General features: G+C 40.4%; 1 protein-coding gene across 4 annotated transcripts in view; it reads right to left on the reverse strand.

Moving 5' to 3' along the window:
* Positions 1-1,795: 1,795 nt before the first annotated feature.
* Positions 1,796-15,490, reverse strand: part of BAZ1A (bromodomain adjacent to zinc finger domain 1A) — a 762,668-nt gene continuing 748,973 nt past the window's right edge. For all 4 annotated transcript variants that reach the window (XM_053697759.1, XM_053697757.1, XM_053697758.1 and 1 more), the window contains exons 27-28: positions 3,814-3,901; positions 1,796-2,658 (exon numbers count right to left, since the gene is read on the reverse strand). In XM_053697759.1, coding sequence (XP_053553734.1) covers positions 2,471-2,658; positions 3,814-3,901 — 276 coding nt within the window. In that variant the 3' untranslated portion in view covers positions 1,796-2,470. The remainder of the gene's footprint in view (positions 2,659-3,813; positions 3,902-15,490) is intronic.

The following is a 15,490-nucleotide window of genomic DNA, read 5'->3' on the forward strand; positions in this document are numbered from 1 at the left end:
TCCTATCAACTGTCAGCTGCTCCTATGGTATCCTAATAGTGTCCCTGTAAAAAAGGTTCACAACATAGTGTATCCAATATAAAAAATGAGGTAGATATTAAAATAGTGCTTACCAATAAGTCAACGCGTTTCTGCCCTCAAAATAGGGCCTCTCTCAAGACTCTTCTGAGTTTAATTTCTTTTATCTCTCTGTGATTATATTTATCCCGTGGCCTCTTGTTGGCGCTGTATCCACTCCTCCAAGACAAAAGCACTTACCTGCAGTCTAGCTGTCCGGCAGGAAGACAACTCACAAGGCGTGAAAGGACACATACTCCTTACAGAGACCTGTAGAAAAAGAAAGAACATAGTAACTAGCTCTGGCTTTCTATACAATGGGCAGCAAAGTGTTAGGAAACAAAGCAAGACTACCTCACCACTTCCTAGCTGCTTAAAAGCCACCACTACTCTACTGAAGAGATTGATGTGGACTCAGCTAAACCCAAATCCTTGCTTGCAGGGAAAAGTACCTAAAAAAGGAATTAATTTCTTCAGACAACAAACTTCACCTCCTCCATTGACAGAGGCAAAGAGAATGACTGGGGATTATGGGTAGGGGAGTGACACTTAACAGCTTTGCTTTGGTGCTATTTGACTCCTCCTGCTGGCCAGGAGTGATATTCCCACTAGTAATTGAATGACGTTGTGGACTCTCCATATCTTAGGAAATAATCACAAACTATGCCTCATATACATCCCTCTGACAAGCAATGTACTCTGAGAGGAAACCGGGCCTCAACATAGACTGAAAACCTATTTTTCGGAAGAATCAAATGCACATCTTCATTTTTCAACCACCTCCAGCGGAGACAAAGTAAAGACTGATGTATGTGTGAGGGGTTTTTATAGGGGATCTTGGGGGTTTGGAATCTTTTGCCTCCTCCTAGTGGTACAGAAGAGTAATTCACAGGAGTAATGGATCATGGATTCTCACAACCTGTATAAAAGAAATATAGCATTATTATGTTTAAGCACGTTATTTTGAACAGCATGTTTTTTAAGCCCAAAACATTACTCTCTAGTTCTGAATGTTGGACTGATCCTTAGGATTGTATTTGTCTGATTTATTGTTGTGCTCCTAAGAATAGCCTTATGTTTAAAATTCTATTGTAATACCAGTTGTAAGGCAAATCAGTAATATGTTAAATTCGGATATTTTATTTATCTTAAAGAAATAAACCTCCATTAAAACCCATTTTAAAAGATAGTCTTTGGTTTAAGAAAATGGTGCTCAATTTAGCATACTTTGCTCTCATGTTTTCTAAAATCCGAATTTTAAACCACTACAAGTGAACATTAGGAACTATTGGCAGAAAAACGAATTCACTTTATGAAGCTCAGAGAGGTTACAAGTCTATTAGCGGCTATAACCTCATGCAAGGAGCATTAATTAGAGACCCCAACTCAATAAAGAGTGGTGGGAAGGCTTAGAACTAACGCCAACAAGAAAGTTTAAGTAGCATGGTGAGGTAATTTGGACCTTTCTAATGGGATACTACCTGTTTGATGCATAACAATCCACTAGTATCTGAATATTAGGTAACAGCGTGAGAGAAATTGATTATAATTGTATTTAGTCATAACGGCAACTAAAACGTAGAGTATATGTAACTCATTTTGATAACCAGAAATAACACATTCATATGTCTAACATGTGAAATCCACACAGTGTATTTTTTTTTTTTTGGTGGGAGGATTTGATTATATCAAGTTAAAAAAAACAAAGCACAAATGATGCACAATCACTAGACATAACTTCTTGAAAAAGAACCAACTTTTATTAGCAGAGGTTATTTTTTTCTTAAACAGGAATCTGTACCTAAGTAAATTATAGGTATTTTCTTGATGAAAATGTCCCAAAAACTGTCACATATAAAAGGAAAAAGACATTAAGATTCAATTTTTTTTTTTTTACATCCAGAGGTTTACTTCAGATTTGAAGTTCCATAAATAATAATAATAAAAAAAAAAAAATCACAAATTTCTTTCAATGCTAAATAAATATCTAAGTAGGAAATTCTTAAATATTCATAGTTGTCCATCCAAAAATATATTTTATTTTATCCACCCAAGTAGTGTTGTTCAGGTAGCAATTGTATAATCAATTATTTTTCCCCTGCTACTAAGTAAGTTACTGTTTAGCAAAAGAGCTACAAAAATTATAAAAATGAGTGATGTTAACAACATAGAAAATTGAATGTTGCTATAAAGTTATAAAAGAGTTTGCGGCAAATCTGATATACATATATAACATATATATAAAACATGGCATGAAACCAATTTAACTCCTTTAACAGACTTGCTAGATCATGAAATCAAGTATATCAGGTTTCTAGACATTACATTTATTGCTTTGTGATGTTCAGCAGGAAATTCTCCAAATTAAAGATTTGAAAGTAAGGGTTTAGTCTCTTGTAAATGTAGAGAACAATCAGAGCCTTGATTTTTTAGATAACGGGGGAACAATGTTCTTGCTGGTTGAAACTTCCAGTCCCAGTTTCTTTGCTTCACAAATAAAAAAGGATTGCAGCCTAAATCCTGCTTTCGCTTCATTGCTATTAATATGGTTATACTCAAAGCAATTGGAGAACATCAGTTCAATATCTTCTATAAATTCAGCTGTTAGAAAAAAATAAAAAAATGGATATATCATGATTATTACACAGTACCATTTTGATATATTGCTATATGAGAATACACAGAAATGTGAAGATTCCTGAAACTTTTATGATTTTTTTTATCAGGATATGGGATATATATGTTATATGCATGTTGTATGTCATATACATTGAATGTTTAATAAAACTATTTGCTCTTTAGAAGTTTAACAATAACACTTGACATGCCTTTTTAGGGGTTTGGGTCCTCAGTCTTTCTTTCCTAAACTACACTGGATATTGGGAGAGACCCAAAAATGACAGTAGAGATAAAGCTACATGAGAGAAAGATGTAGGAGAGTGAGAGGCAGATATAAATACAGAACATAGGAGATTGATACACGAGAAAGAGAGATACAGCAGATAATGTGAGTTTGTGTTCCTTATAAATTGTATGTATGTAAATCTAAATACTTTAAAGTCAAGGTAAACTTTGATGAATGAAAGCCCGGTTTTTAAAAATACTATTAAACACAGAGGCACTTTCATTCATCAAAGTTTAGAAAGCAGTCGTTTTGATTAAAAACTTACCTTTGTTTTTTTCTAAACTTTGATGAATGAAAGTGCCCGTTTTTAATAGTATTTTAAAAAAAAACAGGCTTTCAGTCATCAAAGTTTACCTTCACTTTAAATTAGGAGCCAGAAGGAAAATACTAGTGGCCAAGTCTCTTGGCCTCTAACTTGTCAAGCCTAATTTAGATGCATGATTTCCATTGCCGTATTATTTCTAATTTAATATGATACATATATTTAAATCAAACAGTAAAAGGACAGGTCAAGATACTAAGCCAGTTATCAGAAACTACATTTTCTAAATAATAAGCTTTAAATACGTAAAAAAAAAGAAAGAAAATAATTAATAAAGCTCTATATGACAACATATTGTTAGAGTAGGCTCCTTTAAGAAGCACATGCTACCAATACCAAATGCTACTTCCTACCCAGATTTGGATGTAGACAAAAAGCACAACAAACCTAGAATGGCCCTTTTATAAAATCATGTTTACAGGAACTTAGTATCTTATTATTGCAGCACAACAGACTAACTCTAAAAGGGACAGTAGAGCTATTGTGAGTTCTAGAGGGCAGAGAAATGTGTCACGCTATTTACACTTACATGCAGATTTGTATTCACAGTTGTTCACTTTCTCACGGATAACGTTTAAGGCAATGGGCTTCTTGATAATGTCAAAGTAATCTGGAACCTGTAACAAGATTTTGTTTAACCTTCAATAGAACAATAATGAATCAAGAGACATACTTTATAATTAAATTAATTCACATCTAAGTCATAGCACATTCAAGATGACTACCCAGTTCCACAACTACAAAAAAACCCAACCTATTGTTTAAATGTGGTTCTCATTCTCTAAACCAGCACTTGGTTGGGACCCTCTGGGTTTACCCCACAAGATTTGATCTTTTGAAAAGGGGTTTGTTTTGTATTATTTTTAGAATGGGGGTCGTGGAAAAATTTCAATGAAGGCAGGATGTTACTATTCAGACACTACAGCCTGCAGAACTTTTCTGCCAAAGGTAGCCTCAGAAGAAGCAAAAACGTCAAAATTGATAAAATTCTAACCTCACTCCTCATGAGTGAGGATCATGGGAAGTGGGATGGATTTAAAGCTATGGTGTGTTGGGGTGTCTTGCCTCCTCCTAGTGGTCAGGAGGGGGATTATTCCCACATGTGGTGAGTTGTGGACTCATCATATGATGGAAGTAATTCAGAATGAGGGGATATGTGAAGCTAAAAAAAGAATGAGGCTTAGATTTTGAGCAAACTGTGGGGTGGATAACAATTTATCAGCCAATTTGTTTTTGTCAGGTTTTTTTGGCCTGAAAAGGGCACTTTCTATTAAAAACTAAGTTGTGGTTGTGGGCTTTTAATGTACAATTCAATTTTTAATTCTGCAGATATCGGATTGTGAATGACCACTGTGTTGCTAAACATACCAGGAGAATGGTAAAATCGACAAGCGGCATTTGTAAAATTGGAAGTACAACTAGAATGCAAAGGCCATGTATGTGAATAGCAGGATGGCACTTCTGGAATTGTCTTAAGATAACCAAGTTCATCCCAACTCCCAAATAAGCTGAAAAGTACGTTTTGTTATGAAGGAAAAACAAGACACTTTATACTTTAATGATAAATTCATTTCTTTCATGGTGGCGAGAATCCACGATCCGGTAGATATGGGATTACATTCATAGTAATCCCATCTGTAACGGATCGTGGACTCTCCCTACCTATATGAAAAAAAAAAAAAAACACTACATAAAAAAAAACTACATAAATGGACATAACACTGCATTAAGACAATATACTGTATTAGAGCATTTTCATAACGAATTATAGCTTTCCTAAAGCTTTCCTGTGTAATTCATACAAAATAGTAATGCAATGCTTATCCTAAGCTGCCACTTCAAACCACACCCACTACTTCACCTCCTCTTTGTATATGTTTAGCCATTGTGAAACATTTTGTAATATTGTTTTTATTTTATACTATAACAAATTAAATAATGCTACTTACAGTAATACAAATAAAATGTAGGTTTACCTGATAAATACATTTCCTTCTTGGCAGTGAAAGTCCACGAGAACAATCATAACCTACTATTCCTGGCCACCAGGAGGAGGCAGAGAAACCCCAAACAAGTCTATAAATATCCCTCCCACTTCCCCTACCCTTCAGTAGTTCAGAAAAGGATAAGCAAAAGTGAAGAGAGATAAAAGGGTACAGAGGTGCAAAACAACTGCCACCACTACACAAAAGCATTCGGCCAGTGGTCGTGAACTCTTACTGCCAAGAAGGAAAGGAATTTATCAGGTAAAAACATACATTTTATTTTCCTTCTATTGGCAGTGAGTCCACGAGAATATTCATAACCTATGGGAAACCAATACACAAGTTATGGAGTTCACAAATGTTCGGGAGGGAAAAGGTAGGGAAGGCAGTCCTAAGTACTAGGCACCACCTCTTGTAGAACCCTTCTCCCAAGGAATGCAAAAACATCCAATTTGTAGAACCTTGTGAAAGTGTGTAATGAAGACCATGTTACAGCTTTGCAGATCTGCTCAACTGAGGCCTCATTCTTGAGGGCACAAGAAGAAACACTGCACGGATAGAATGTGCCATGATTCTCGGAGGGGCTCCTGACCCGCCTCCCTGCAGGTCATACTGATCAGACTACTCAACCAAAAGGAAAGTTTGCCCCTTGCGCTTACCAGTATACAGGATGAATGATGAAAAGGAGTGACGAAACGTCCTAGTAACGTGAAAATAGAACTTCAGTGCTCTGATTGCCTCCAATTATGTAACAGTCTCTCCTTAGAGGACGACAGATTTAGAAAGTGAAGGAACCACAATCTCCTGGTTGATGTTACGAGAATACACCACTCTTGGTAGCAAGCCCTATCCTGATGGATCACCAGTTACAGAGGATCACACATCAAAACTGAACGCTCTGCTACTCTATGAGCAGAGGAAACAGCCAATAAGAAGACCACTTTCCAAGTGAGTAACTAATAAACAGAATGCAGAGGCTCAAAACAGAGCTCTTCAAAAGAAAACTGGAGAACTAAGATTAGGCTCCATGGGGGAGCAACAGGTATAAAAATAGGGCTAATTCGGGCCAGAGCCTGAACAAACTCCTGACCATCTAGCCAACTCTAGTGAAAAAAGAAAGGGCCTTTCACCAGATGCTCAATGAAGAGAGTATGCAGGTAAGACCTTTAGACTTTGAAGTCGATGCGTCTGGTGAAAAGCTTGAGAGCCTGGATAAAAGTATTATCACACTGTCAGAAAAGCTTCTCTGAGCTAAAATCAACCGTTCAATCTCCAGGCAGTCAGCCGCAGAGTATCTAGGTCTTGGTAAAAGAACGGTCCCTGAGTCAGTAGATCCCGACCAAGAAGCAAACATTAGTATGAGCAGACATGTTTACCAAGTCTGCATACCATCTATCAGAATAGTTAGTATTCCATCCTGCTTGATCCAGGCAACCACTCAGGGCAGGACAAATGGTGGAAACCGATAAACCGGATTGAAGTTTTACAGGACAGCTAGAGCGTCCACCAGCTCCGCCTGAGGATCCCTGGACCTCTATCCATACTTCTGGAGCTTGGCATTGAAGCCATCAGATCTATGTCTGGAACACCCCATCAGCTAGTTATTTCCAGAAACACCTCCTGCTTCAGGGACCACTCCTCTGAGTGGAGAGTCTGCTCAGTAAATGCGCTTCATACAACTCCACATTATTTCCGGCAACAGCAGGATTCGAGATACCTTCTGCATTGCCAGAGAGCTCTGTGTGCCTCCCTGATGGTTGATGTAGGCCACAGGTGTGATGTTGTCAAAATGAAATTGGATAAATCAGGAGAAACCCAAATGAGGGCACGCTAGAAGCAGCTTCTATATAGCTCAACTCGAGAATATTGATTGGGAGAGACAATTGCTCCTGACATCAGGTTCCTTGGGCTCTTAGAGAACCGCACATCGCTCCCCAGCCAGCCTCGCACCCGTGGTTATTACCACATAAGCAAGACTCTCTCGCCTGGGCGTACAGATATATGACCTTCGACAGATCTGAATGATCTCCAATACATTATCTGAGCATACACAACTGTAGTGGTCTAAGATGAAAGCGAGCTAACAGTATAGCATCCAATGCCATAAACCATGAGACCTACCACTTCCATGCATTGTGTCTCGAAGGATGGGCATTGGACAGAAGCAGGGAACATGTCTTCTGAAGCACCACCCTGCGCTGATCTATGAGGTAAATGAGCATACTGACAGAATCTATGATTGTTTCCAGAAAGGTTAACCTTGTAGCTGGGACAAGGGAGCTCTTTTCCAAGTTGACCTTCCAACCACGTGCCTGAAGACAATCCCTTGCAGACGATTCAAATGCCAGCAGAGCTCCCAGCACCTTGGTGAACATTCAGGGTGCCGTAGCCAGTCCAAATGGAAGCTCAAAGAAACTGGTAGTGATTGTCTAGGAAAGTGAACCGTAGAAAACTATAATGATCTCTGTGGATCGAAATATCAAGAAACTATATCTATCGTGGACATAAATTGACCCTCCTGTACCAGGAGTAGAATGGACCTTATTGTTTCTATCTTGAAGGTAGAAACCCTTAAACTGTTGAGACCTTAAGAGTCCAAAATAGGACGGAACGTGTCCTTCTTGGGGACAACAAAGAGAATATAGTAGAACCCTCTTCCCCAATCTGATGGAGAAACTGGAACTTCTAAGTCCATGACGATGAGGTTATCCATGCAGTGATGTAGAGCAGCTCACTTTACAGGGTTATCTGAGACTCTTGAAAGCAAAAAAAACGGTCTCTTGGGGGATGAGACCAAAAGCTTATTCTGTATCCCTGGCAAATAATGTCCATCACCCAGGGGTCCCGGACAGAGTAATACCATTCACTTTGAAAAAAAGAAAGTCTGCCCCCCACACGACCTGGTCCCAGGTCAAGGGTGATCCCATCATGCGGACTTGTTATCTTGGGATGACTTCTTCGGCTGGTTAGTTTTATTCCAAGGAGACTTCCAGGGGACTCCATCTTAGGAGCTTGCGCTTTTCTTCCTAGACTTAGATCTCTTATCCTGGAGGTAGAAAAGCTCCATGTACACCTGTGACTATGGTGGATTCCAGGCCCAGACCAATCAAGGATCTGCCCCTGAAGGGCAAGGATAAAGTCCAGACTTAGGTACGTCATCCACTGACCAGGATATAAGCCACCAGGTCCTCCTAGCCAGAACCGCGAGGCTAGAGTTCTTAGTGTTGATGTGAACAATTTGTAGGATGGCATCCCTGATGAAGGCATTTGCCAGCCCTAGGAAATGTATATGATCCTGGATCTCCTCCAGAGAAGCTTCACCAGTAATCAGATCTGCTAGGGATTCACACCAGGACTTGGCTGCCTCTATGACTGCAGCTATTCCAATTGCTGGTCTCCAGGGTGCCAGACTGGAGAAACAGTACTCTGAGATATCCCTAGAGATTTCTATCGAAGGGCTCCTTTAAAGGACGAACTGTCCTCAAGCAGGATAGTAGTGTCAAGTGCGGATAGAACGCTATCCACCATAGGGATACTGTCCCTAGAACAGGGAACAATCTCTAAAATGCAGCTGAAGGGGCAAAAGGGCACCATGGCTTTACCCATTCATTAGAGATGATCTCAGCAATAATGTGGGGTACAGGAAATGCATCCACGGCACTAGGCCTAAACACTGATTCCAGTCTTGGAACCTGTTCCTCCTCAGGCAGCCTAGCCATTGGAACCCCCAGGGTAGATAGGACCCTTTTCAAGACATGTTGAAGCTAGCCTGCAACGTCTCTGGTCTGTTAGAAATATTCTCATGATATAGAACCCGAGAATTCTACCCTGGTACTTGATGCAAGAGAACTCTCTCTAGATTTATCTTCCATCCATGGGATCGAAGAAGACAGAGGAGAGATTCTGAATGGTCAATTTCTTGGAGAATGCTGCGTTGGCCGGGAATCAAACCCGGGTCAACTACTTGGAAGGCAGCTATGCTCACCACTATACCAAACAGAAGATCAATAAACTGGAAGTGCTGGTCTAGGAACACAAACCATAGGAACTGGAAGTGGTCCTTGAGGATTGGTACGTGAAGGGAGCATCCTTCAGATCTATTGTGGTCATGAACTGCCCTTCTCGAACGAAGGGAAGAATGGGCCTATTGTCTCCTACTTGAACGAGGGGATACTGCACTTTAGGTCCAAATCGTAAAGTTCCCTCCTTCTTTGGGACCACGAAAATATTTGAATAGTATCCCAAACCTCTCACTGCGATAGGCACCGGGACAATAACTCCTAAGAGGACAGATCCCGTACGCAACCCAGAAAAGCTTCCCTCCTCTCTGGTCAGGAAGACAGGAAAGAGGGGAGGAAACTGCCCTTGGGTGGTTGAGACTTGAAACCTATCTTGTAACCCTGAGCTATGACCTCCAGGACCCATGGATCCTGCACGTCCCTGAACCAAGCAACATTCTGCCCCCTACACGATCCAAAAGAGGACCGGGGACCGCCCGTTCATGCCAACTTAAACTCGACGGGCTTCTTGCTCTGCTTAGATTTATTCCAGGACTTAGCCGGCTTCCAAGAGCTCTTGGTTTGCTCAGGCTCAGCGGAGGACTGCTGACATGGGCTTTATCAAAACGAAAATTGTCCCTTAGACCTCTCCACCCCGATCAACTCCTATAAGGAGTCACACCAGAAGGTAGCTTCTACAGCAACCGCGGCAACGGCCGCCTCCAGTTGAAACAAATATCCCGTATGTTGAAACAACTTTCTTAACAGAGTTTCCATCCTTTATCCATGGGCTCTTAAAACTAAGAGCTATCCTCAAACAGGATAGTAATATGTTTAACAAGGGTGAAGATAGCGCCATCCCTTTTAGGGACAGAACCTCACAACTCCATTGAGAGTCCAGGACCGGGAACGATTTGTTAAAGGGAGAAGAGAGGAACAATCAGTCCCATTCATTCTTAATAATGTTCACCATCTAAAAGGAGCAGGGAAGGATAAGGTACCACCCTGTCCTCAAACTCTATCCAATTTAGGATTCAAAGGTTCCTCAGAAGAAAGCGAAAATTCCTAAAATTAAAGTCTGGTTCCTCCGCAGCCTGTGGTTTAGAGGCAGCAAGACTCCGACCCAGAATGTTCATACTCTGAAGTTTCATAAAGAACTTTATCCTCGGATAACCTTATCAGTTAAATCCAATAAATTATCTGATATACTCTGGAAAGGAGTGCAATATGTAACCTTTTGCTTGCGCTAACGGGGGCGAAGTAAAGCATTAAAGGCCACAGACACCGCCGTCTGAACTGCGCAGTAACGTCTGGTGAAAAAAATGGCACCCTCCAGATGGAGGATCAGCAATGCTATGGGAAAACTGCATGTGTAGAGAGATAAGCATGTAGAGTACGCACCTCACTGGACGACAACTCCTTGGAGGTGGGCGGCTCAGTGGTATAAAAGATGTTTGATATCACATTATCAAGGCATATGGAACATAATTGAGAGGGCGGCCTCACAATATACACAGGAATTACTCTTTAGGAACAGAGGGAGTGCCCTCTAAGTAACAGAATCCTCCATCGCTAGTGCAATAACTAGAGAACTAAATAAAACATTATTCAAAAAAACTGCACCTTTATATCCCAATAGCTGGGGCACTCACCACCTCCCATGACCCAGACAGTACAGAGAGTAAGGACTCCTCGCTGATGGACACTCGGTCAGGAAAGAATCACATGGTGCACAATGCAGGACCGTCCCTGCTATGAGAAAAAGCGCGCCAAACTTGTAAGCTGCATGGCTCTCAAAGTGAAACCTGTATATTCCATAACAGCCTATGAGCCCTTAGGGACAGTATACACTCATTTTCATATAACTGCATGTAATAGACACCACTATAAAGAAAAAGATGCAGATACTGATATAAAAATCCAGTATAAAACTTACTTTGTTAAAAAGGTAGCTGGAAAGCCCATTGCAAGTGGGAAATAAGACACTTCCCCCCTCCCCCTTTTGCATATGAAAATACCCTTTACACAAACAGGAGCAAGCTGGAGAAGGTAGCTGACGGTACTGACAAAACTTTTGGGCTTGGTTAGGAGTCCGAAAACCAGAGCAATGTTATTTAAAAATAAGCAAAACTATAGATTTAAAAAAAAAAAAAAAAAAAAAAAGTAAATTTATGCTTACCTGATAAATTATTTTCTTTTACGATATGACGAGTCCACGGATTTCATCCTTACTTGTGGGATATTAACCTCCTGCTAACAGTAAGTGGCAGAGAGCACCACAGCAGAGCTGTATATATAGCCCCTCCCTTCCCCTCCACCCTCAGTCATTCGGCCGAAGGTATAGGAAGAGAAAAGGAAAGGCTAAAAAGGTGCAGAGGTGACTGAAGTTTACAAAAAATAAAATAAACCTGTCTTAAAATAACAGGGTGGGCCGTGGACTCGTCATATCGTAAAAGAAATTAATTTATCAGGTAAGCATAAATTTACTTTTCTTTTACAAAGATATGACGAGTCCACGGATTTCATCCTTACTTGTGGGAAACCAATACCAAAGCAATAGGACACGGATGAAAGGGAGGGACAAGACAGGAACCTAAACGGAAGGCACCACTGCTTGAAGAACCTTTCTACAAAAAATAGCCCCAGAAGAAGCAAAAGTATCAAATTTGGAAAATTTGGAAAAAGTATGAAGGGACGACAAAGTCGCAGTCTTACAAATCTGTTCAACAGAAGCATAGTTTTTAAAGGCCCATGTGGAAGCCACAGCCCTAGTAGAATGAGCCGTAATTCTTTCAGGAGGCTGCTGTCCAGCAGTCTCATATGCCAGGCGGATGATACTTCTCAGCCAAAAAGAAATAGAGGTAGCCGTAGCTTTCTGAGCCCTACGCTTTCCAGAATAAACAATGAATAATGAAGATGATTGACAGAAATCCTTAGTTGCCTGTAAGTAAAACTTTAAAGAAGGGTTAGGACATAAGGAAGGAACTACAATTTCCTGATTAAAATTCTTATTTGAAACAACCTTAGGAAGGAATCCAGGTGACACCACCTTATCAGAATGAAAAATGAGATAAGGAGAATCACACTGTAGCGCTGAAAGTGCAGAAACTCTTTGAGCAGAAGAAATAGCAACTAAAAACAGAACTTTCCAAGATAACAATTTGAACCCAAGCATTCCATGGATATCAAACGGAACCCCTTGAAGAACTCGAAGAACTAAATTCAAACTCCAAGTAGGAGTAATGGGTCTAAATACAGGCTTAATTCTAGATAGAGCCTGACAAAAAGACTGAACCATCTGGCACATCTGCCAAACGTTTGTGAAACAGAATTGACAAAGCAGAAATTTGTCCCTTTAAGGAACTTGCTGATATCCCTTTCTCCAATCCTTCTTGGAGAAAAGACAGAATCCTAGGAATCCTAACTTTACTCCATGAGTAACCCTTGGACTCACACCAAAAAACATAATTTATGTAAGAACTTACCTGATAAATTCATTTCTTTCATATTAGCAAGAGTCCATGAGCTAGTGACGTATGGGATATACATTCCTACCAGGAGGGGCAAAGTTTCCCAAACCTTAAAATGCCTATAAATACACCCCTCACCACACCCACAATTCAGTTTAACGAATAGCCAAGAAGTGGGGTGATAAGAAAAAAGTGCGAAAGCATATAAAATAAGGAATTGGAATAATTGTGCTTTATACAAAAAAATCAAAACCACCACAAAAAAGGGCGGGCCTCATGGACTCTTGCTAATATGAAAGAAATGAATTTATCAGGTAAGTTCTTACATAAATTATGTTTTCTTTCATGTAATTAGCAAGAGTCCATGAGCTAGTGACGTATGGGATAATGATTACCCAAGATGTGGATCTTTCCACACAAGAGTCACTAGAGAGGGAGGGATAAAATAAAGACAGCCAATTCCTGCTGAAAATAATCCACACCCAGAATAAAATTTTTAATGAAAAAACATAAGCAGAAGATTCAAACTGAAACCACTGCCTGAAGTACGTTTCTACCAAAAACTGCTTCAGAAGAAGAAAACACATCAAAATGGTAGAATTTAGTAAAAGTATGCAAAGAGGACCAAGTTGCTGGTTTGCAAATCTGATCAATCGAAGCTTCATTCTTAAACGCCCAGGAAGTAGAAACTAACCTAGTAGAATGAGCTGTAATCCTTTGAGGCGGAGTGTTACCCGACTCAACATAGGCATGATGAAATAAAGATTTCAACCAAGATGCCAAAGAAATGGCAGAAGCTTTCTGATCTTTTCTAGAACCGGAAAAGATGACAAATAGACTAGAAGTCTTTCGGAAAGACTTAATAGCTTCAACATAATATTACAAAGCTCTAACAGCATCCAAAGAATGCAATGATTTCTCCTTAGAATTCATAGGATTAGGACATAATGAAGGAACCACAATTTCTCTACTAATGTCGTTAGAATTCACAACCTTAGGTAAAAAATTCAAAAGAAGTTCGCAGCACCGCCTTATCCTGATGCAAAATCAGAAAAGGAGACTCACAAAAAAACAGAATTTATGTTTACCTGATAAATTTCTTTCTCCAACGGTGTGTCCGGTCCACGGCGTCATCCTTACTTGTGGGATATTCTCTTCCCCAACAGGAAATGGCAAAGAGCCCAGCAAAGCTGGTCACATGATCCCTCCTAGGCTCCGCCTACCCCAGTCATTCGACCGACGTTAAGGAGGAATATTTGCATAGGAGAAACCATATGGTACCGTGGTGACTGTAGTTAAAGAAAATAAAATATCAGACCTGATTAAAAAAACCAGGGCGGGCCGTGGACCGGACACACCGTTGGAGAAAGAAATTTATCAGGTAAACATAAATTCTGTTTTCTCCAACATAGGTGTGTCCGGTCCACGGCGTCATCCTTACTTGTGGGAACCAATACCAAAGCTTTAGGACACGGATGAAGGGAGGGAGCAAATCAGGTCACCTAAATGGAAGGCACCACGGCTTGCAAAACCTTTCTCCCAAAAATAGCCTCAGAAGAAGCAAAAGTATCAAACTTGTAAAATTTGGTAAAAGTGTGCAGTGAAGACCAAGTCGCTGCCCTACATATCTGATCAACAGAAGCCTCGTTCTTGAAGGCCCATGTGGAAGCCACAGCCCTAGTGGAATGAGCTGTGATTCTTTCGGGAGGCTGCCGTCCGGCAGTCTCGTAAGCCAATCTGATGATGCTTTTAATCCAAAAAGAGAGAGAGGTAGAAGTTGCTTTTTGACCTCTCCTTTTACCTGAATAAACAACAAACAAGGAAGATGTTTGTCTAAAATCCTTTGTAGCATCTAAATAGAATTTTAGAGCGCGAACAACATCCAAATTGTGCAACAAACGTTCCTTCTTTGAAACTGGTTTTGGACACAGAGAAGGTACGATAATCTCCTGGTTAATGTTTTTGTTAGAAACAACTTTTGGAAGAAAACCAGGTTTAGTACGTAAAACCACCTTATCTGCATGGAACACCAGATAAGGAGGAGAACACTGCAGAGCAGATAATTCTGAGACTCTTCTAGCAGAAGAAATCGCAACTAAAAACAAAACTTTCCAAGATAATAACTTGATATCAACGGAATGTAAGGGTTCAAACGGAACCCCCTGAAGAACTGAAAGAACTAAATTGAGACTCCAAGGAGGAGTCAAAGGTTTGTAAACAGGCTTGATTCTAACCAGAGCCTGAACAAAGGCTTGAACATCTGGCACAGCTGCCAGCTTTTTGTGAAGTAATACCGACAAGGCAGAAATCTGTCCCTTCAGGGAACTTGCAGATAATCCTTTTTCCAATCCTTCTTGAAGGAAGGATAGAATCCTAGGAATCTTAACCTTGTCCCAAGGGAATCCTTTAGATTCACACCAACAGATATATTTTTTCCAAATTTTGTGGTAAATCTTTCTAGTCACAGGCTTTCTGGCCTGAACAAGAGTATCGATAACAGAATCTGAGAATCCTCGCTTCGATAAAATCAAGCGTTCAATCTCCAAGCAGTCAGCTGGAGTGAAACCAGATTCGGATGTTCGAACGGACCCTGAACAAGAAGGTCTCGTCTCAAAGGTAGCTTCCAAGGTGGAGCCGATGACATATTCACCAGATCTGCATACCAAGTCCTGCGTGGCCACGCAGGAGCTATCAAGATCACCGACGCCCTCTCCTGCTTGATCCTGGCTATCAGCCTGGGGATGAGAGGAAAT

Source organism: Bombina bombina, chromosome 1 (genome assembly GCF_027579735.1).
Source record: "Bombina bombina isolate aBomBom1 chromosome 1, aBomBom1.pri, whole genome shotgun sequence".
In the NCBI taxonomy this organism is placed as follows: Eukaryota; Metazoa; Chordata; class Amphibia; order Anura; family Bombinatoridae; genus Bombina; species Bombina bombina.